The sequence below is a fragment of the Cupressus sempervirens genome, chromosome 1 (assembly GCF_028749045.1).
Source record: "Cupressus sempervirens isolate cs-2001-9-10 chromosome 1, ASM2874904v1, whole genome shotgun sequence".
Classification (NCBI taxonomy): Eukaryota; Viridiplantae; Streptophyta; class Pinopsida; order Cupressales; family Cupressaceae; genus Cupressus; species Cupressus sempervirens.
Genome location: NC_143118.1, coordinates 749,090,808 through 749,116,142, shown reverse-complemented (window position 1 = coordinate 749,116,142; position 25,335 = coordinate 749,090,808). Strand labels below are relative to the sequence as shown.

Below are 25,335 nucleotides of genomic sequence, written 5' to 3'. Positions count from 1 at the left end.
ACTAGATTTTTCAAGCGTTTTTCGGCTCAAAAAATCCTTCGCCTTGCTTCAAACGTTGAACCAACAGTCACTTGAACCAGCAAGTATTGTTGCAGAACCGTTTGAAAATGGCAATCAAGAAACCAAAACACGATTTAAATAATATCGCACAGGATTTCCAGAATATCGCACAGGAGTGAGATACGATTTGGAAAAAAATCGTAGAGGGTAAAATCACAATTTGCAGAAGAATCCAGCCAAGAAACAAGTCAAAACTAGTCACAAATCTGACGACCAAGGAAAAATTGTGAGTTTCAAACAATTTGACCACAATTGCCTCGCAATTTGTAGACCCTAGTTCGGGAATTTCTCCAAGCAGAAAACCCTAGGTGGGTTTTTAGAGAAATTAGCTCTAATAATTTTGGAAAATTTTGAACAAATAAATTCAAGAAATTATAAAAAATTTCGAAAAAATTTAAGCATTAGCTTTGATACCATATTACGGAAGTAATTGGTAAATACTTGCTTGATATTAACAGAGACCAAAAGGACAATTTATACAAAAGAATGAGACGATGTTTCATTAGGAAACGATCGTAAAGAATAGAAACATTCTATTCTAAAGAAAGCAAAACATGAAAGTAAACTAACGCTTATTAGATATTTACAACAGATAACCATTAACTAATAATAGATGACGTATCTATTATTGATATACCATTTCCACTTGAACCTTCCTTAGAGGGGAGATGTTTCGTTCTCAAATAATCTAAGAAGAAGATTTTTGAATCTTCGTGTACAGATAAGGATTCTTATTTTTTACATTTATCTACTCATTGTAGTCTCTCTCTTATTTACATACTATAAGGGTTATTTCCCTTGATCTTTTCCTTTATGTTTGAGGATATTCTTACAAGAAAAGAAGGTTGCTACTTTACACATGCTACCAAATATTGTGTAGACTCAATTTAATGATAATAGCTCCAAAGACCCTGATGGTCAGAAAGGATAAAGTGACGCTCTTGAAGCAAACATCTTTGATGATTGAGATTATGAGATACTTCTACATTAAGAGGGAGTATGATGCTTCTTCTAAGGCGAGGCAGGAGCTTAGAAGATTGATACTCAGAAGGAGTCTAGAAATACATGTGTGTGCCTGGATGATTTTGATGGGCCCACTCCTATGTATATCACGAGGAAGTGATGACTTATCACCAAAAAATTAGATATCAGATTCAGAGTGATTTTGACAAGAAACCTTGGGGAAGAGAGTCTCTAAGGGAGTAACTACTAGACCTGACTTCCCAAGACCATTGTTCAGACGGAGAATTTTTTTGAGATGCAATCATTTGTGAATGATATCTTCTCTATGAGAAGTTCGAAGTGAAACTCCTTGTAATGCATTCTTCTCCGTGGGAGAAAATTTGTATCACCCTCTAACTAGGTTCATGGTGGTTACTATTTCACATATGATATGTAATAAAAGGTGACGACCTTTCATTGACATATATAAATAGAAAGTAATGATTGTAAGATGACGATCTTAGAAATGGTAGACCTGTTATCATGACAAACTTCATTAAATTGCTGTCCCAGAGTGCTAGAAATCATGATAACGAATAGACAGAAGGTAACCATTGTAAAGTGACGATCCTATAAATGGTAGACATGTTATCATGGTTCCTTGGGCCGGATTTTGCCGGACACCATGATAAACAACTTGTTATGGTTCTTGCGGCCAAATTTTGCCGGACACCATATTTACTATTATAAACCACACTTAAGGTGGTGTTTTTAAAGTTGTGGAAATTGCTTCAACTGTGGGTTATGAAAGTTGAGAAATTTAGCCTCATAGAGAACTGAATATCATACTGAGATGATATCTCTTGATTTTATCATGAGATACATTGTTGATGGTAAATCATCTTTAAGATAAATATCATATATATATTTATATATATATATATGGTCAACATATTAATATTACATATTTTCTTAAAGATGAGTTATACATATGGTTATTTATATAGTTAATATATTAACTAATGATGGTTAACCATAGAGACATATCTCTGTAAAAACTTCAACCGGTTATAACTTTGTCAAACACCAATTTCTTCTCTAGTTTAGTTGTTTGACATTTCGTCAAACACTTCGCAAGTAAGCTCTGATACCACTGTAATATCCCTTGTCAATTCGAACCTCAACTTGTTGATTTGTAGGTCAAGGAATACAGTCGAACACTTCCAATACGATCACTATAATTGTTGTTTCTAAGTTTCAAACTGATTATGCTTGCTTGAAATGATATTAAAAGGAATCTTAAAGCCTGTAATTGATTACTACTATCTCTAAGAAAAGAACTAAATGCATATGCAATTCTCTTTTGGCTTTTCAAATGCATATAGATGAATTCTAAATGAAAAATATGCACCTACAGCCAATTGATATTTTGTCAAACACTTGGCATGCATACTATTATGTCAATCATGGAAGATATAAATATGCACATTACATCAAATATATAGACCTACAACTTATCACTCTTGTAGTGAGATATTTTCTAATTCAAAGCTTAACATAATATTCCAAGGCTCTTGGCATTGCAACCCAAAAACAACTGAGTTCAAATGACATTAAATCTGATATAAAATATGCATCTACAGCTACTTATGACAACCACCTCTGCAATGCCAAATGACCAATTTAAATGATCCAAATTGATTGTAGAATCTGATATACAAATTGCCCAATGAAGGAGATGAAATTGCAATCATAATCAAGCCAAGTATTGTAGCGCAAGTACTGTTCATGGCACTATAGCAGCCAGCAATAAATGTATTCTCCAATTTAAGCACAAATAGAACTCCAAAATGAAGCTCTCCTAAATGCCAAAGTTAGTGAATATTTCACCACCTCAAATGGTTTCAACACTAAAGAATTGACTCTAATGTTCCTAAGGTTAACCGACCTGTAGGTGATCTCGTTTTGTAGGCAATAACTTAGGTAGCTTTGTCATATGCTCCAAATAGAAAAATACTTCATGTAGTTCTTCCTCCGTGCCTTGGGTAATCTTTCCAATGCCTCAGGATGTTCTCCTTCGTGCCTTGAGTAGTCTTTCCAGTGCCTCGGGATGTTTACCTCCGTGCCTCGGAAAATCTTTCCAGTGCCTCCGGATGTTCTCCTCCATGCCTGAAGATGTTCTACTCCGTGCCTCAAGATGTCTTCCCAGTACCTCGAGATGTTCTCCTCCATGCCTCGGGATGTCTTTCCAATGCCTCGAGATGTTCTCCTTCGTGCCTTGGGCAGTCTTTCCAGTGCCTCAGGATGTTCTCGTCTGTGCCTTGGGAAGTCTTTCCAGTGCCTCAGGATGTTCTCCTCCGTGCCTCGAGATGTCTTTCCAGTGCCTCAAGTTGTGTTTCGTACAATGTCAATGTGTAGGATGAAAAAGGCCGTATGATGCCTTATTGGTCGTACGGGTCAACTAGCTATGTCGTACGATAAGACTATTCAATCTTCCAGAGGATGTCGTGCAAATGACATAAATGGCATAGCAATAATGTCAAGGAGGTTATGCCAGTCGTATGGTGGAGGAGGCATCCGTACAGTAATATTAGAAGACCGTACGGGAGAGCTAGAGTCCGTACGGCAGTAAGAGGTACAGTGACAGGAAGGAGGGGTTGTAAGGATTTGAATGACCAAAATAGAAATGAGAAAGCCACACAGATTGGTATCGAAGACCAAAACAAAGATAAACCATACAAGCACAACAAATCCAGATGAACACCACACAATAAAGGAGATTTAGATGTGAATGATAATTGCCAAAGAAGATGCTACAACTTGCCAAATCCGAGCAAAGAAGAACAATGCAACATGAAATAGGGTTAGGGTTGAATCCCACCAAAATTGCACAAGCCAAATAGGGAAGGTCTTTCACTTCCGAAATGGCGAACAATCCAAACTCCAACAAGAATCTGCAAAACAGAGAAATATAATCCAAAGCATGCCTACAGACTACCTACAATTCGTGCTTAAATACTCGTCGGGAAACTTGTCGAGGGTGTACAAAGATAGCCAATGGCGATGCGAACTACGAAAACAAAAAAAAAATGGGTCTAAGATAAATTAAATCAATCAGCCCATTACAAAGCTTAATTTATTATTTATTTTATAACGGGAACATTACATTGATGCTCTCCAATGGCTAACTAAAATCAAAAACCATTAGTCTCTTCTCCCAAGTTTATATCAAATGCAATTGACAATAATCGGATGCCTAGCAATGTAGCTCTCGCCTCTATTTATTATTTTCCTTCACCCTTCTAGAATGACATAAAATATTATTTAATTGCACTCTCTAGAAGCTTCCCCCTTTCCAATACAATAATTAGTTGTGCTTCTAGAAAATGCACTCCCTAGAAGCTTCCCCATTTCCAATACAATAATTAGTTGTGCTTCTAAAAACTAAAATTAATTAAATATAAAGTCACCTTTAGATTTATTTATTTATTGACTTCAATTTAATTTATTTATCCTTATTTCTCTACTTAACCTTTGGAAAATGAAAAGTTAAAAACTCCATTGAGGGTCTAAAATATGGGGAACATTATAGTCTACCCTCCCTAAAATTGCTTGTTCTCAAGCAAACCAGAATCACAATGAACTCTGACCTCGACCTGGATCCTAAATGAAGTAGTATGTGACATCCCTGTGGACACTAAACCAGCATCATCAGGACCAACCACATGATCTACAGCCTAGCACCCAAAACTTTTCCTGATAATGTAGAAGTCAGAATGTCACCAGAAGGCAACTCCATAGAAGACCTATGAAACCTCTTCTTTCGTGTATCCACCCACATAAATATATATTGGACTAGAATCCTGATCATCACCAACATGCGTTGAAAAAGATGTAGCTACAGGTGAACCATATGCACTCATGCCAACTGTATCAACAATAGGTGTAGTCACATCAAAATATATCGATATAGGAACAACACTAACTATCGCAACAAAAAACTGAACCGAATCTGTAGTTGATGAAAACTCATAATCAACAACATGTGCACCATCATTGGAACACATCAACAACTGCATGCATACTACTAAACTCCTTGTTGGATGGCTCAACAAAAACAAAAGTGGCTATTGATATGATAGTAAGCTCGAATGCTCCTACTGCTACTATCGTTGCATCACCATCAAATACATGATCTAGGGAAGTCATGCCAACAAATGCATCATCCGACTTAACCGGACATGGATTCTCATCACCTTCGACCTCAATTGTGTCCAGCTCATGCAGTATCTCATAAGAAATACCCCGCAAATATGAAGCCGAAACTATGTCATCACATTTGGCTCTTCGAAAAAGTCATATCATGCTCTGCTGACATCTTGGATTTGAAATTAGTCGAGTCATCCATTTGTGATTTTCATTCATCTTATTCACTAGCACATCCACCTGTTTCACAATATCTTGTATCTCAAAATCTTCAACCCTTGGCAGAGAAGTACGCCCTCTGCAGGAATAATGAATACCAAACCTTCTGTCACCATCCATAATGTTGAAAACCAAGTCCTCTACATGTGGGTCAAAAGAAAAGTGATGAGCACTACTCGCAGTGTAATGCCAATAACAACTCCCAATCTCATCATCATCAAACTAAGAATCAGAAGATGGCTGCACTCTCTGACTCCAAATAATTGTTTGGGTAGGATCCTGGGAAACCATCTTAGCAAACCCAACCACCAAATCCCTATTGCGAAGTATTGTAGCCAAGGTCTCTACAATCTTCCTCAACAATCGTTGTATAGCACGTGAGCTCTGACTGAGAGTACCCTCAAATATACTATATGAAACCACTTACAAATCCGAGCTTTCAACCAAATACTCCATGAATGACTCAGTGCAGTAGAAATTTTATGTGGAAGCATCAATCTGCTCCACTGCAATCTATAACTCTGAAAATGTGACAATGCCAACTGTCCAATGCTACCAACCATATGAAAAGAAGAAATAGATTCACTTCCTATAGAAGGAAGCAAATAACCATCTCCACTGATGCTCTCACCTCCTCTGTACATACTACATTCATATCCTGGACAAATATGTTCACCGCATCATCATATCCCTTATCCTCAACCGTAGAAGCAAACTCACCACCTACCACAAAATGTAACTGAGTAGGGTTTGGGGTTGGTGTCAACTATACCTGTTCTATGTAATAACCCCAACAGGTTATAACTTCTTCAAACACCAAAAATATTTATACTTCAGTTGTTTGACATTTTGTCAAACACTTTGCAAGCAAGCTCTGATACCACTGTAATAACCCTCCTCAAATCTGCCCTCAAAAAATGTTGATGAAAGCTCAAGGAATTTCATCAAACAATTCACATGCAAGGGACGTATGACTGATATAGTATTTCAGCTAGCTTCAAATGACTTTTTCTTCAATTCGCATCAATGAGAATCTTCTGCTAGAAGACTACAATGGACTACACAATGACCTAACATGAGTGTGCTACTAATTTTGACAATATTCAGTGCATATATATGATCTAAGCATGAGAAATGAACACCTACAGCCAACTGGCATTTTTACAAACAGTTGGTATGCAAACCAACTAGCTGATAAATAATGATATTAAATTGCTTAAATGACACCAGCAACTATTATCTTCTTAATTGCAATGAAAAAATACAATGCTCATGAAATATGGCCAAGACTTCGGCATTTACATGGATTACAAAATGATAATGCTGGTATAATGCACACTTATAGCTGAAAGCTTATAACACCCTAAAAAGCAATACTAACAGAAGAACCTGGTTGTAGATGGCTATAATAATTTCCTTCAATACTGACCCTTCTGCTTTGCTTTTTTCGAATTGCTTTTTCGGCCTGCTTTTTCGGTTCTGCTTTTTCAGACTGCTTTTTCGTACCCTCTTTTTTAGCCTTCTTTTTCGGTTCCACTTTTTCGAACTGCTTTTTCGTATCTGCTTTTTCGGATTGCTACTATGTTGAATCTCAAAAACATATCTTTCAATGGCGTCAAGATTTTCAGCTTGAAGGGATTTCGTCCTTGAAACTATTGAGACATAATCTCCAGAAAATTTCCCAATTTCTTTGATATTTCCAAGCATGCTTAAAAGAAGCTCTTCCATTTCTTTTATAGTGTTCTCACAAGAGCTCCATCCTTCGTTTTCTCAATGTCGGATAAAACATAACTCCCTTTATGTAACTTATGTCTCCAATGTGTTATAAAATAAAGGGGACTCTTTTAATTTAAATATTTCCCACAAACTATAGTCTATCCATTAATAAAGTTAAATATTTAAATTTAACTTTATAAAGTAGCTCTATCAATGCATAACAAATCTTATCAATGATAAACAAGTCTTCTTGTCGATTTTAAACAATTACCATCGACATACCGTTGCCACTGGATGACTTACTATAAATAGTAAGTATGCCCAAAGTTGCCTCAAAACCCCTCAGAAAGACTTGCAACTGAAACTATCTAGGCCAAATGGCTTGTAAGCCCCTTTAATGTCCTAGTTAGCCTACGGGACCGTGGAGAAATAGGCTAACGAAAATATCATGCTATGAATGCTAAAAAGGGGACATTACATTCTAACTCCACAGTAACCTCATCCAACTGTGACTATGACTCCTAAAGAGCCAACTAAGTATATTGAAGAGAGTCCATAGTCACCTCAAGCTCTAAGGTGAGCTCAACCACCTCCACTTCTTTCCCTAACAACATCTTATAGTAGGTGCTCAACCACTCCAGAAGGTAATCCCTGTCAGCAACTAAATGAGAGGAACTATGCTTCAAGATCCTAATAGGCTCTCGAAGCACATAAACCTCTGCTAGAGAACTCACCATGGCTCATCAAACATAAGAGCACCCCAACCAAATGTAGCTAACATCTTATGGATATCATCATAATGTTCACGAGCTAAAGAAATGCTAGTATCACTCACCTTCAGCTGAAAAGTCACATGATGGCTCTGTAATCCCTGACTCCTATGGAAGCTCTGTGTCTCACTAAGTGCACTAAGATAGGAAACTAAATCAGAACTCTCCACCACAAGATCACTCATACGTGTGGTATCTTCCTCGCACAATTTTGCATTCGACATACAAATGTCATGTACCTCAGCCAACTCCTCATCCGAAGAAATTGAAGCCCTTGCCCTTGATTCCATTTAATAGTTTGTTGACCCTCCGCAATGGTGTGACTAGTTGAGGACTTTAGGAGAGAAGATTGATCCAACCTTGTCTCATTTTAACTGCACACATATATATGTTGAGTTCCTACTTTGTAGAGCTGAATTTGAGGAGAGATAGTATGGGATCAAGGTCGGTACTCATATTCATGACTTGAGGTTATCTAGAGGGCTTTGGAGGCACTTAAGTCAGAATACATCAACTTTTTTCATGGTAGAGAGTATGCTATTAGGTATGTCAAGAGGCTTGGCAATGTGTCTTTCCAATCAGTTGTTCAAGGTCAGAGACTAGAGTCATCTTTTGATACTCCAGCTGTTAGTGATTAGCCACTAACAAGTATTGGAGCCTTGTACTGTAACTACATAGTGAGGAGTGCGCATCATTTCTCTTTTGATCCACAGGTAGAGGACATGGTTATTGTTAATGTGGATGGGCTCTAGTGTCATACCATCCTTTAAGGGATGGATAAACATCATCTTCAATTAATGGGGTCGGTGAGTGCAAGTTAGTGGGAAACTACTTGCAAACTCAGTGCATACATGGCAGTTCAACAGAGGATGGATATTATGGTTGAGATACAGGAAACCTTGGGAGTTATCATCTTTGTAGTACTGTTGGGTACTAAACCCATGGGGGATCGGTAGAATGGAGAGGGAGATTCGGTCTACCCAATGTGTCCATATATCCTTACTTCCTCATGTTGGATGGATGTGAGTTCTATATACTTTGAGACCCAGGAGGTGATAGGGCTAGCACTACAAATTAGATGGGCCCCATCGCATTGCTACACCATTTGTAGCATGGTGGGGTTGGGATCAAACTACTAAGGCCGGAAATTGGGTTTGCTCTTTTCAATCGACGTTGCTTTAGGATTTGGGATCGAGGCATATTTGGTTGGACATTCTTAAATGTGTTATGGTGTCCTTTGCGTGCATCATGATTCTAGTCTAGGTTCACTTGAGAGTATTGCAGTGTGTACATGGTTTGGGTTATTGGCAGTGTTACTTTCAAACCTTATGTACATGGTTTGTTTCAGATGCACAGTCTCAATAAGCAGAGTTTGTACAGATGGATTATTCTTCATTTCTATGCAATTATAGATATCCTGGTGCTTCAGAAATGCTATTGCAATTTTGGATATTTCGCCATTTCCATTTGGACTATTGGCACAATGGTGTGTTGTTGTTGTAGTCATCATTACTTTAGGACAAGCACTCTTGGAGAGGGCAGACTGTAATGTCCCCATTTTCGTGAGCATCAAAGTTTGAGGGATTAGCCTACTAGTTTATCCATCATAGGCTAATTATTGTGGCCAGAGGGACTTCTGAGGAAGAGGCATGTTTAATGAAGGTTCTTGCCTTCTCCAGATTTGAGTACATTCCAACTTGGTCTAAAAGTGTGCTTATAATGATATATTAAAGTCACTTCATTATCGTTAAAGATATCCAAATCATTAAAGAGCCTTTGTCACATCCCAATTTTTGGCTCAATTTTAAAATGTTCCTTTATAGTCGTTGAGGCTTCATGGGAAGTTGAGTGACTGATTAAATTAGTTACCCATTTTTGTTTCATGTTAAAATGAAATATTGGTCAATTGTTATGATGATATATGAATTGGAAATGGATGGCTAATATGATCATATGCATTGCCAAAAGAGGAAAAGAAATGAGGGCATCAGTTACTATTGAGTTATTAGGTGTGGGTCCTAAGCCACCTTGGTCAAGGAAGCTAGACTAGGCAAGCAAGGGCATACCAAGTGATCACCATGAGATAATTCATCAACCAATTTAATAAGATAATAAAATGATCAAACTAGAACAAATTATTACCTTTATGTTTATAGATGATTACAAAGCTTCATGACCTAGCAAAGTGTGTTTTAATATAATGATACCTTGGTACCTACACATGCCTATACAAGTACATACATATATTCGCACATATGCATATATTCCATACGATTTGTATGAACATATATCTTCTATACATAATATTAGTATAATTGGAATATTATAAATGTAGATGTATGTGTACTTACATATGCAAGTATGGATAGGCACAAATGGTACCCTTATGTTAAAACATTAAGGAAAATTCTTATTTCCAAGCTATGTCAATATTTTAATTATTAATTCCAACTTTGGCAAATTTTATAATTATATTTGTGCCATCTGCCCATTAATTGTTAAGTGCCCTATATTTTTTAGCCATTACTTTATTGGCTACCTGGTATGGTTCTTGAGCATAACTTATCTTTGATGCCACCTTTTCTTCTTTCTCGTAAACAAGCATGCATTTTGCAAGAGACAAGCTTATCATATATGATGGCAGCTATATATGTGCATTTGTTGGTTGAATGCTCTTTCAAATGTTGGTTAAAGCAATTCAGTTAATCTATTATAACCGTTAATCTCTTTCATATGACCATGTAAAAGAGTTGTTATAACTACCTTCCCGTGATCATGAATATGGAAAAGTAACTGTGTCCAATGATATGACAATTGTTATTTAATTTAGGGAAAAACTAGTTGCTATAGCCTTGCTAATGAAGATTCATGGAGAATTATCATTAAAAGGTGTTGGAGAGAAAACAAAAGGGAATTCTATTGTGCATTTGAATTTATGAAATCGTGAAGGTTTTGAGACAAGGATTTCAAAAGGAAGAGCTTGCGAAAATGTTAATTTCTACAGTTGTTGTGCACATTGAACTAGTGACACTATCCAATAAAACTATGCTAGAGGATGGTATCATTCAATGTCATCATTGTGTTTTAATTTCTCTTCGAATTTGAGAGGTAGATTCAGCATTTCCCCATAGGAACATCATTCCAGACGAGAATGTTTTAATATACTACAGATAGCAACTTCAAAAAGGGTTGTGTTAGGGAACATAAGAAGCCGCAACTTTGAATGATAGCATTCATTTTAGTAGGCTGCAATAGTGTTTGGAGGGGCACCACTAGGGTTTGGCAAAATTTGATGAATTGGGGCAGCGTTAGTGAAGGCTATGTAATAACCACAACCGGTTATAGCTTCTAGAAAACACCGAATTCTTTTCTAATGCAGTTGTTTGAGTTATCGTCAAAAACTTTGCATGCAAGCTCTAATACCACTGTAACATCCCTTATCAATTCGAACCTCAACTTGTTGATTAGTAGGTCAAGGAAAATTCTCAAACACTTCCAATACGATCTCTATGCATGTTATTTTTTAGTTTCAGACTAATTATGCTTGCTTGAAATGATATCAAAGGGAATCTAAAAGCCTGTAATTGATTACTACTATATATAAGAAAAGAACTAAATGCATATGCAATTCTTTTTTGACTTCTCAAATGCATATAGATGAATTCTAAATGAAAAATATGCACTTACATCCAATTGTTATTTTGTCAAACACTTTGCATGCATACTATTATGTCAATTATGGAAGATATAACTATGCACATTACATCAAATATATAGACCTACAACTTATCACTCCTTTAGTGAGATATTTCCTAATTCAATGTTTAACATAATACTCCAAGGCTCTTGGCTTTGCAACCCCAAAAAATACTGAATATAAATGAAATTATCAATCTGATATAAAATGTGCATCTATAGCTACTTATGACAGTCAGCTTGACAATGCGAAATGACCACTTTAAATGATGCAAATTGATTGTAGAACCTGATATACAAATCCCCCAATGAAGGAGATGAAATTGGAATCATAATCAAGCCAAGTATTGTAGCACGCCTACTGTTCACGGCACAGTAGTAGACAGTGCAGCCAACAATAAATGTAGAACTCCAGAATGAAGCTCTCTTGAATGCCAAATTCAATGGATATTTCACCACCTCAAATGGTTGCAACACTGAAGAATTGATGCTCTCCAATGGCTAACTGAAATCAGAAACCCTTAGTTTCTTCTCCCAAGTTTATATCAAATGCAATTGACAATAATCAGATGCCTAACAATGAAGCTCTTGCCTCTATTTATTCTTTTCCTTCACCCTTCTAGAAGGGAATAAAATATTTTTTAAATGCACTCTCTAGAAACTTCCCCTTTCCAATACAATTATTAGTTGTGCTTCTAAAAAATGCACTCTCTAGAAGCTTCCCCCTTTCCAATACAATAATTAGTTGTGCTTCTAGAAACTTAAATTAATTAAATATAAAGTCACCTTTAGATTTATTTATTTATGAACTTTAATATAATTTATTTCTCCTCATTTCTCCATTTAGCCTTCGGAGAATGAAAAGCCAAGAACTTCATTGAGAGTCTTGTTACTAAATTTTCACACATGCTAAGATTTAATTTATTTGTAACATTGCATAAGAATTCATAAGCCATTCATGCATTTGTCTCAGTTCATTTCCATTTTAAAATCACTTTTATTTTGAGCAAAGAAGGACAATGTTCATTGTATAAATCATAACTGATATGTACAATTTTCATTTACAATTGATTAAAATGACTGAAATACTGAAAGTAAAGGGTCTCACAAAAGCCGTGAGTATAACTTCCTAGCTAACTTTCTTTCATAAAGGAATACACGAATAGATAAAATATGTTCAAAGGGAAGAAGCAAGTTTAGAGATAACTAGTCATTGCCTTTTGCTTTGACTGGTTATAGATTTCCTATGATTGCTCTGTCCAGCTCCAAGTTTGAATCCCCAACAGCTACAAAAGATGAAAAGAAATGATATTAGATCCCGAAGGATCTAAGCAATGACTGAATATCTCTACTGCTAAATGTATTCCATCTGTTGATGCATTTCATTGCAAAAGAAAGTAAGCTATAATCAATGTCAAAGAATAGTAACAGTTTGGTTACAAGTGTCACGAGCCCGTGCTCGAACCTTGTAAAGAAGAAGAGTAAAAGAAAGAATGCAGATCATATATTTCATGTTCCTCCTGCAGCAGACTAGAAGAAATACATAAATTCACCTTCAACTATAGCAAAGATCATATCCTATACAGTTGAAAAGTACAAGAAGAATGCATTCACAGGAAAGCTATTACGCATAAATGCAAAGAGGAAACAGGGCAAGAACAAACATGGGAGATACAACGAGATATAGAATACAATGTGCATCTATAGCAAGCTACAAGTTAAGGAACAATTGCAACATTCATAAGACGTGCTGAGCAAAGAAGTAAACATTTCCAGCCAAAGAGTGAACAGTTCAAATTCGTAAACATTTCCAGCAAGTTCTACTTTTAGTATTCATAAAATAGTGAGCAAAAGTTTGTCATTTGAAGCATCCACTTCAGCGAGCCAGTATTCTCAAGATTCATGCAAACCCTACAGAAAATTGCATGGAAACAGCTATAAACATAAGTGTATAAGAACGTATGCTCATGGTAACCAAGCAAATATTTACAACAGCAAAGATTTCAAGTTCAACCAAGACTTTTGCTAAACTGAAAATGCATCAATGAAAACAGCAAATGCCACATCTCTATACAGAACCTTAAGTATATTCCAAGAATATTTCAATGCTGACCTCGTTCATGGAAACATCATTTTCATGCAGAGTATACGTAGTCAACAGCAGACACTTTTGAAAACCTGTATGTGTACGCATATCTTTTTTGCAAGGCAAACAGTGAGATGTATTTCAAATGAATGCACTTTTGGTGCAATTTCATTCAATAAAATGAAACCTACAGCAAAGAGGAAAAAGAGAAAAACGTGTTCAAAGATATATAGCAGACGATGCAATTTCCAGTCACGGCTACAGCAGCAGAGGTAAAGTATCAAGTTCTAGAGTCAAGCACTTTCCATAAACATACAAAAAACGGCAGCCTAGAGATTAATATCAACAGCAAAAGAAATGTTTTTCAGTTATATATCTAAATGCCGTGTATACAACCAACAAGGCAAGAGTACTTACAAGTATATACCATGTCTTCAACACGGCATTTCTCACAGTTGTATGCCGTGAATGCCCTCATCAAAGTATTCAGAATAAACAGAATTTATGGCAACAACAAGTGCAAAGCGGCATCCAACAAATAGAGCCAAGTGTATGTGCAAAACGCAGCTAGAACATTGAAGCACAAGCTAAAGATACGCTCCTCCATTAAAAGAATGCAAAATCGGTTTCACATGCAGGTCCAAAGGAGTGAGGAGTGCGGCTAGGGTTTCAAACCCTATATGTCTGCTTTTTAGGGCTCGCAAATGAGCAAATGAAGACCTTCTTTTGCCTTTTGCGATTTAACATGCAGATTAATTCCTTTCTAAAGGAATTTCGGGTCCACAAAGTGACTTTCGAAGTCACGCTTTCTTTTGTTTTAATATTTTGATTATAGTATGATTAGCGATTATTCTTAAACTTTTATATTTCACTATTTGCGCAATAAAAATTGTGATTATTATTAAATTAATTGACCAACTATAGGTCAGTTATTTAATAATAAAATTTTAATGCAATGTGAAATGGAGGTGGAGTCAATTTCGTGTTAAAATTAACTTAACTAGGTAAACACTCTAATTACCTATTTGTTAGTTGGGAGAACTTGGAGTTCTAACTAATGGCTTTCAAGTCATTTAAAGAGTATTTTGTGGGCTCATAATGCGTCGAATTTGAGCTTTGAAATGGTAACTTGGAGTCCTTATGGTTAGCTGAAGTGTTTTTCTGGGTGATCATGAGTGTGTCATAAGTTCTTCTATGACTTGGCGCACTTCATCAGTCACTTATCATTCATTTGGATGGGTTTTGCATGCTTTTTTAGGGCTTTCTATCATGGATTCGACCCCAAGCGGTTTGTATTTAGTCTGGGGATTTTGATTGTAAACGGGTTCAGTTTTGGAGAAGGGAAAAGCTGTTGTGCCATTTTTATGGTCTTCTGCATTTATCTTTTCTGGATTGTATCATTGGGACCTGATGTTTTTGGCCTTTGAAGGAATAATATAGCGAGCTGGATCTACTTTGGGACTCATTCTTTCTGTGTAAAATTGGTGATTGATGTTTATTTTTTGTGTTCTTCTAAAGAACCTTTAAGTTTATGTCTCATTTCCACATCTATTTGAGTTAGTGAAATTGTCATGCATAGGTCATAAGTTGTGCGTCTTGATGGAAATAATATCAATTGTGGTTTATATCTTTTTGATGTTATTCATTTGAGCCTTCTTCTGAAATACTGTTATGCAGAGGTTTTCGTCAAAGTTGTATCTTATTGTTGTCAGTATTCCTATCATGTGTTGCTGAGATATCAAAATCCCTTATTTTGTCCGGGTACATCACCTCTTAGGTTTAAGAAATATTTCATTCCGTACCTCTTATCCCTTTTCCTGACAAGTTTACAGTTTTCAATAGTTTCGGTGAGGCATCACATAATATCAAATAGGAACCGGCCTAGAATCTAGAGGTTTAGTCATCTTTATAGTTTACCCACAAACTCGTGATTTTTCCCATGTTATCCAGAACTTCTAAGTGTTTTAGTGCTTAGTTTTAGGGTGTAAATTCAGGAGTTAACAAGTCTAAAAGATGGGGAACATTACAGGCTCTGCTTTGAAGACAAGCACGCTTTTGTTGGACAGTGCTTTCATTATTAGTTACATTCAGTTATCAAAGAATCATCAATTTGAGAGAAGTACTACAGGTTCCAATAGTGTTCTAATTTCTTCATACATAATAGCATTGTAGTTTGTTTAAATTCAATGTCGAAGAATAAGAATGCACAGCAAGTGTTTGATGGAATGAAATACCTAAACTGCACATAATCAATTAATTAGATTGCATGCCTAATTTTTGTGAAAATGCCTATTAGCTGTAAGTGTACATTTTACATGTAGAAATCATATGTATGCATTCCAAAACACAAAGATTGCACTCGCAATTTAGTTCTTTGCCTAGATATCTTAGTAATCATTTGCAAGCATTTAAAATTCATTTCAAACCATTCCAAGCAAGCAAAAACAATTTAAAAATAAAAGACAGTGAGATAAATCTTGCATGCAAAGTGTTTGACAAAATGTCAAGCATCTAAATAGTAAAGCAATTTGGAGTTTTTTGGAGTTAGAACCAATAAAGATTCTTACACAATCCCAAGAGAAGACATGTGTAATGCCCATGATATCACCAACTCCCTTAATACCTACACCAATGGAACTAACAATGCCTGCAAAACTGACACAATCACAACATCCGTATACTAGAAGTAGTGGACTAATCCAACTATAGGTGTCGCAAGACTGAACATCTCAAAAGAAAGCAACTCAAAAAATCATCCAAACTCTCCTCCCACGAATGTGCAAGGACAAACATCATGCCACTATCCAACCCCCTTGCATAAGAATAATCCACCTAAATCAAAACATGTCCAAGAAGGCCAAGGGTGAACCAATATCCTTTCAACACACTAAACATGCTACAATGCTCAAATGTGAATCCTAATTGTAATCTTGATGCAACCAAGGAATCTCGAACTATGAATAGAAGCATGCCACGAAGATCGTCAGACTCCTACTTCTCAACTATGATATCATCTTCACCATGCCAAAAGTGGTGAAGTCAATCTATGGAACCCACCTAAACTACACTCAAGTCCCAAAAGAAACTACTCATACACCCATCAGCTATGAGGAGATACAAATCACTAAAGTTAACTACAACCAACAACTATCCCCAACCTTCACCAATCTCCCACAAATGTGTTGACTTCGCCAGTTTTCCAACTTGCAACTACTAATACCATAATCACCTTGTAACCATGTATCTATATAAAATCTTTGTGTTATAGAAGTAATTAACCCTCTCAGATACATATCAGTAAAATGGAAAACTAACTAGTGTCCCTACAAATAATAACCCGTAATCATCTAAGTCAAATACTTGTATCCTCTAGTCCCATATTCTAAAGATGACGACCCTCCATCCCTATATGGATGATGCAATCCCTAGGCTAATCCACTCTTGTGCATCATCAAGTCCTACATCAAAATAAAAACAATGAGCACTCCATGTTAAAGTTGTAACCCCAAAGCTGTAATTTGTACCATTATGTGAACTCTTCTTAGCATCATACTTGCATGCAACTATCTCACTGCTGCTAATTTAACCTTCTTGTGCCAACTCAACCACTCAAAGTTCATAAACTTCAATTACCAGTTGGTTGTCCTCAACTATAAAAATCTAAATGTTGAGCTAAAGTAAAGGGTGACAAATTTAATTTCAGATTAAACCCAACAATCTGATTTCCAGCTACCCAAAGTGCCACTAAGGTAGCCTTAGTATTCTTGGGCTCATTGCTAACTGTGTCTACTTCTTCCTTCTTCCTCAATGCTTATGAATAAATTTATACAAGATAAGGAGATGGTCACAATCTGAAAGATGATGTAGATAATCTGATCCCATTGTTTACAGTCCTTCTTTGACCACTAACAACTGCGAAAAATCCTCTTTGAGCCCCTTTTGTTTTCCCTCCACTTGTTTCTTTTCTAAAGGTGTTTTACAATCATTCCATATATCTCATTACAATGTGTTACAGCTGCAATAATTTTATCTTCAATTACTTTCATTTGACTATCTTCATTGGTGAATTCGCAAATGTAGGAGAGAAATCAAATACACTTGAGTTGGGCAACTGCATTTCATTACACATATCAATGTCATGAATGCCATCTTCAATGTCCAGCTGCGGATACGAAATAGGGACAGCAAAATGGGCAAAAACATATCCACCACAAGAGAAAACACACCATATGTAGGGACAACTAAACCTAGACCAAAATAAGCATCAGCAACCACATAAGATGTGGAGTATCAAGTGCACTGCCATAAGAAGCACAATACGATACCTCTACCTCTAGGCTACCGATCAATAAATATATGTAATCATTAACATCTTTCCCATGATAGTGTAAAGACTGCAAATCACTTGTAGTTGCTTGTTCTTTCTCCAAACAACCTATAACCTGCAAACTCAATGCTTTTATTTCCTTTACATTCACTCCTCCTCTTTGGTCTCTCCTTCATGCATTGGTCCAGTTGTTTCAATGACAGCTTCATGATGCTTTTCTTCAATAGATGGTTTGTATTTTTGTTCACCCGTGGGCTGAATAATGACAACTCGTAACTCTCCATATAAAGTTTTGCACTTATCTCGTGAAGTAGGTCTTGAGCCAATTCATGATAGTGTTTCTTTTCCATTGAAGTGCTCAATATTTGGATGAAATCCATGAAACTAGAGAAGGTTAAATCTTTTTGAACCTTTAGTGAAAGTGTGTTATACTCATCATACATGCCGAGAATTTTCTTCTTCTATTAGGTTGTGAATTTTAGGCTAACTATTTTTGTATCTTAACAGGATCTTTCATGACTTTTTCTAGACCATGTATCTTTGACATAACTAGATACTACTATTCTCTACAGGTAAATGTTAAAACTACCCAGAAAAAGTTGGTTCATTTTATACATGTTTCATTAGCTACCTCACACTGCAGTGAGTTGTCCTATTACAATAAACTAACTCTTCCTCAAGAAATTAAATATGCATATAAAAACGTTTTACTTCACACTCCAAAAAATCTGGTTTGATTGAACCACTTGTCATACAGTGAAAGAAAATGGGACTATTTACAAAAAATAGTTGCAGATAAACAATTTAAGAAGTCAGACAAGATTTCCAAAGAGTCTCTATTAAGTCTTGGTTTTTTCCCGCACAAAATTGGTTGCCAGTAACGACGCATTAATACATACCCATTACCCATCACTTCTTGACATCAAAACTGGGTTTTTCTTAACTACAACCATGAGAACTCTAACCTGATTATGTCATTGTCTCTTTTTGACCAATAGATGCATCCCTGTCTTCAACTATAGCACCAATGCACATCAAACTTCACTTTGATGACAAAGTGAAAAGGCATCCATATGGAAACAATAATGAGAGTGACGACCTTGTACAATTGAAAATGAACTTGACTATTTGATTTCAGTATCTTGACAATCTGAGAATTGCGCTTTAAATCATTTAGAATATCCACAAATTCATTTAGCAACTGCTCAAACATTATTTGCAAAGTCTTGATCTTGCGCTTTATGACATGAACAAGACTATCATTGAACATGAAGGGTCCAAATACATTGGCGGCTACCTTTAATTTGATTAGCAAATTTAAAGTAGCATTACCTGTGCTCAGAAATTGTTATATCAATCTAAAGTAAGACAATAAATGGTCAAGTTATAGACAACATCAATTATCGGCACATTCCCCATGCATTTAATATCAATCTTTGTATTAAGCCCATGAATTAGAGAATATAAATTCGTGTTGACAAAGTGTATATATTGATCTAAAACAGCATCCTCAAGTCTCCAGCATTGGCAACCAATAATTTGTGATGGTAGCTTAGTATACCCTTTTCATGCACATGTTCTCAAGTAAGGACTCAGCAAACACAACTCTGTGAAAACTCCCAATTCGCTATCATGACAAAAAATCTTAGAATTCTCAAACATTTATCCCAATCCAAGATAAGCTTCACACTTCCTAAGAAAGTTTCCCAAAGATCACTCCGACGATTTGCAATATTCTTGTCTAAAGTCCTAGTCTTACAAATCTAATATTTATTCAACAAGTACTCTCATAATAACATTTCACCCTACCATGTTTCGAAAGTGAAGAAACCCATAGGCTTATATGGAAGCCTAGTGGCATCATAGATGCATTCAGAACTCCCAATTTTCATTGACCTGACTTCGAATAGCAATACAGTACCAATTTGAACACAAGCCAAGAATCAAGAACTCTCCACAACTATTCCATACACTCAACTCATCTAGTGTTCCTTTCCCAAACTTGGAGTCTCCTGTAAATTCAAAAATCGTCATCTAATCTTCATTCGCACCCTTGTGTTCAAACCTTTGTCAATAGATGCAATAAGTTTTTTATTAAATTTCACCTTATAATATTGGAAACAATCTATCTCTATGACAAATATTGAAGATGAAGACAAAGATTGTAATATCTTCCTTCAAACATCGGCCAAGGAGAAAGATTCTAATTACAAAAATTTTTTGGAAGCATTAGTGAGAATTTTTGTGAAAGTTGTGTGTATGGAAAGCAAAAGAGAGTGAGTTTTGTGAAGAGTGGGAAGGAAAAGAAAAATGAGAAATTAGAGCTTGTGCACACAGATGTATGGGGACCAAATCACATATCTTCCCTTGGTGGCTCTTATTATTATGTTACATTTACTGATGATGGAACTAGAAAAGTATGCATTTATTTCCTTAGACTGAAATCTAATGTATTTCAAAATTTTAAGAAATCGAAATGCTTGGTTGAAAATGACACTAGTAAAATGCTAAAATGTCTCAGATCTGATAATGGTGGTGGGTATTGCAGTTATGAAGTTTAAGATTATTGCTCCACTAATGGTATTCGCAAACAGAAAACTATTCCAAGGGCTCCACAGCAAAATGGAGTGGTTGAATGCATGAACAGGACAATAATGGAGTATGAAAGGAATATGACATTGCATGTTGGGCTGCCCTTAAACATGTGGGTAGAGGATATCAAAATTGTTGTATGTTTGATTAAAAAAGGTCCCTCTACTCTTGTAGGTTGTGGTATTCCAGAGCAAGCATGGACTGATAAGAAGGTGATTTATTATTTTCTCAAAACCTTCGGGTTGTGAAGCATTTCCACATACAAATTTTGAAAATAGAACCAAATTGAAAGCTAAGTCAAAGAAATGTGTATTTGTTGGATATGGTACTAATGAATTTGGTTATAGGCTTTGGGATTTTGAAAATCGTAAAATTGTGAGAAGCATGGATATCATATTCAATGAGAAAGCGTTGTACAAAAATCTGTCGCAGCAACATGAGAAGAAAAAAATGATTATGTAGTGTTGGATGATGCTCAAAAGAAAGATGTTCCAATAGTCCCTCATGCTCTGCAACAACTGCAACAACAAATACCACACACCCCAGTGAATGTTAGACGGTCAACAAGGCTAAGCAAACCTCCAAAAGGATTTTCTCCCTCTTTGTACTCTATTTTACTAACTAATGTTGGTGAATCTGAATGTTATGATGAAGTTGTGCAGGTGGATACTAAGACTCAGTGGGAGTCTACAATGACAGAAGAAATGGACTCTTTGCTAAAAAAAAGACTTGGAATTTATGTAAGTTGTTTGCAGGTAAAAGGGCTTTATAGGATAAATGGGTTTATAGGTTGAAAGAAGAGGCTGAAGGTAAGAAAAGATTTAAACTCAGGTTAGTTGTGAAAGGATTTGCACAGAAAAAGGACATTGATTTTGATGAGATATTCTCTCCTCTTGTTAAAATGACTTCTATTTGCATTGTTTTAAGTATTGTGGCTACTGCAGATTTGCATTTGGAGCAACTTAATGTTAAAACAACATTTCTTCATGGTGATTTGGATGAAGCGATATATAACACAACCACAGGGATTTGAGGTCAAAAGTAAAGAGAACTTAAGGTGCAGGTTGCAGAAAAGTTCATATGACTTGAAGCAAGCACCTCCGCAATGGTATTTGAAATTTGACAGTTTATGCATGAGCATGGATACAGTAGGTGTCATTCAAATCATTGTGTTTCTTTTAAGAGGTTGAATGATGACAACTAGATCATGTTATGTTTATACGTTGATGATATGCTTGTAGTTGTCTCTAACATGGATCACATTAAAGGGTTAAAGCAACAGTTAGCACATTCATTTTCTATGAAGGATTTGTGGGCAGCAAATCAAATCCTTGCAATAAAATTTATAAAGATAGGAAAAACAGAAAATTGAAATTATCTCAGGCTGATTATATTGAAGTGTTGCAACGTTTCTCTTTGGAGAATGCTAAAGTTGTCAACACACCTTTACTTGTTCATTTGAAGTTTACTAAAGAGATGTGTCCGAAGAGACAAGAAGAGGAGGATAAGATGTCCAAGGTTCCCTTATGCTTCAGCTATAGGAAGCTTAATGTATGCTATGGTATGTACAAGGCCAAATATAGCACATGCAATTGGAGTCGTTAGCAGGTATATGAGTCATCATGAAATTGAGCATAGAAATGCAATCAAATCAATTCTCAAGTATGTGATAGGAACATCCAGTAAGTGTTTACATTTTGGGGGCTCTACTACTAACTTACAGAGCTATGTAGACTCAAATCTGATAGGGGATATTGATACCAGGGGGAGTACTACAGGATATGTATTTACTATCGGTGGGGCAGCAGTGAACTGGGTTTCTCGGTTACAGAAGGTGATTGTTTTATCCAATACAGAGGCAGAATATGTTGTTCCTACAGAGGCAGCCAAAGAGATGATATGGCTTTAGTTCTTCCTAGATGAATTGTAACACCTATAGAGGGATAATATTTTGTTTATAAATAGCCAGAGTGCCATTCATCTTGCTAAGAATTATGCTTTGCATTCAAAGACAAAACATATATAGTTGTGGTACAATTTCATTTGGTCAGATTTGGATGATGGATAGTTAAAGCTAGACAAGATACATACATATGACAATCCAATAGATATGTTTACAAATGTAGTGACATGGGAGAAGTTAAACTCCTCATCAACTTCGGTTGGGCTTCTTGACTTAACAGAATAAAGGTATAGATGAGTCCAGGGTGCGTTAATCCAATGGTAGCCTCATGGTGTAGTAGAATTGCTACAGTATCAGTCTCCAAGTGGGAGATTGTTGTATGGTGTGGAGCTTGATTAGTTCTCAAGTGGGAGATTGCTACTTTTTGGTGAGTGATTAGAGAAGTACTATACATACTCCATAATTCTTTGGCAAGGTTTAGGATCAAGCCTTGAGTAGGGATTGGGAGGCATAGCCCCCAAGAAAAAAAAATTTGGGGCTATTTTATCATCATTTTTGGGCCAACATGTTATAACTAACTTTAACCCTAAAGCAGCAAAAATAGTTGTATAAAAAGGCTTAGAGTTAGAGATTTCATAAAGTGTGATGCAATAATTACTTCTTGCGGCAGTATTGAGCTGTAAGGGATTACAGATTGTAATCAAGTTGTAATCTCTAGAAAATAATAGTATTGAACTCGTTGTTTGGTGGATGCAGCCTAGGTATGAGGTGAAACACGTTAAATCTTTATGTCTTGTGTTCTCTTCTATGTGATTTATTATTTTATAATATTGGTTATCTTTATCTCTAAAAGTTGCACCCTAACTGAATCCTAAAACTTAGTCACTCCGGGAAACATGCAAACACTCCTGAGTAGTGGGTATACCAGAAATAGGAATGAATCTTCGGGTTCTAGGCCGGTTCTAATTGGATAATCACTTAAACTCTTGTAACTTAAAACGAATTGGACTTGATAGGAAAAGGGAGAAAGATGCAGAAAGAAACCTGAAACTGAAACTAGCTAAAAGGTGATACACCAAAAACTTATGAATACTAAAAATACAATTGCTATCAAAACAGTGAAACTCCCCTTGCTGATCACAAAACGTAGATCCTATACTGGCTTGCATTAATATTTAATAATAAGATCCTGATAATAAGAGTTAAGGAAAACATGAAAACATTCACATAACAATCCCAAAATGGAAGACAAATTATAACCTACAAGCAAAAGTACAAACTGCAACAAGGTGATAACTGAGATAGAATGATAAGGAATCCTAAAATTCAAATAACACTTTTATCAATCAGATCTTACTCACACATAGTAACAAAAAGGATTAAGGCTGAATTTCAAATCAGAAACTATCACTAAATGACTCAGTACATATATCAAGTATATCAAAACTAAATTACAAAAGCTGCAAAAAATACCAAGGACACAAGAGTATGTCACGAAAATTTCCTTTGCATAATCATAACCTCCTTACAAATGAGCCCAAAGCTCAATACTTATGCATTTTACCGCCAACTACCTCATAAATGCAAACACCCACTTCTTGGGTGAGCTCAGTCAAAAAAGCACTTTTTAGCTCATAAAAAGACTTCAAAAAGGTGTACAAATGCCCAAAAAGTCATGACCTGATAATATCATCATAATTGCTCCTCATAAATATACTCTTATCCCCGAAAGGACCTCCAAAAGTCACTAAAATGCAATAACTCTCCTCAGCCTGAAAATATATGCAACTTGCTTCCATATCTTTTTAGCATTTTACCAAAGATATCTATTAACAGCTAATATATAAAAATATAAACATTATTTATAACATATTTAATATTTAAAATGAGAAATTTATAATTATTATTAATAAATACCATAGTTCCTAAAATCGCCTAAAAATCGTCCAAATCGCGATAAGATTCATGCTTGACAATTTTTTATGAGTCTTGAATCGCTGGAGCCGATTTTTTGGCATGAATCGCCAATTCAGGCAATTCATCCCAAAAATCGCATGAATCTCTCCTGTGAATCGCCCATGGCAGCTAGAAAGTTGACTTGAAAATTATTAAAAAAAACATGTTTCATTTGCTTTCTTTTTTGCCTTTCCTCTTTGTTATAACCTTAGAGGGCCTTCTAATTGCTTAGCATGAGTAGAAGAGAAGAAGAGTAAGAGAGAAGAAGAGAAAAGAAAAACTATAGGTTTCCAACCGATAAAAAGGAAGAGCACCAAAGAGATCAAATGTCCATCTGGGGAGGCCATAAATTGCATTGGGAGCGTTAAGGAGTCAATATCAACACTCCTCAACTCATTTGCAAGAGGTAAGTGCTGGTTTTTTTTTTGCATGTTAGTGTATTATGCATTTTTTGTTAAATTTTTTTAGTTTTCATCTGCAAATCTTGAATGTTTTTTATTTTTACTAAATTGCAAACTAGGGTTTGTTGTTTTGTAGCTTTTGTTTATTAGTTTCAAACTTTGATATTTTACATGAATCTTTTATTACAGCAGCCCTTTGCTTTCATTTTCCACAATGGGTAAAAAAGATGAATGTTGGAAATATGATGAAGAGTTTCTTGGAAGAATCAAATTTGAAATAAAATGTATATTTTGTAAAGAAAAAATAAATTCTGGAAGTATCTATAGATTGGAATACCACATTGCTACTATGCCTGGACATGATGTCACAATTTGCACTCAACAAACTGCTGAAGCAAAATGCAATTGTTTAGTGGCATTAGAAAAATTGAACAAGACAAATTGAATAAGAAAATGCAACT

The 25,335-nt window shown here is 35.8% G+C and overlaps 1 protein-coding gene across 2 annotated transcripts in view; it reads right to left on the bottom strand.

Moving 5' to 3' along the window:
- The window catches only part of LOC149580067 (uncharacterized), a 263,193-nt gene that overhangs the window by 144,837 nt on the left and 93,021 nt on the right, over positions 1-25,335 (bottom strand). For both annotated transcript variants that reach the window (XM_089788903.1, XM_089788910.1), the window contains one exon: positions 12,827-12,895. In XM_089788903.1, the coding sequence (XP_089645029.1) occupies positions 12,843-12,895 (53 nt within the window). In that variant the 3' untranslated portion in view covers positions 12,827-12,842. The remainder of the gene's footprint in view (positions 1-12,826; positions 12,896-25,335) is intronic.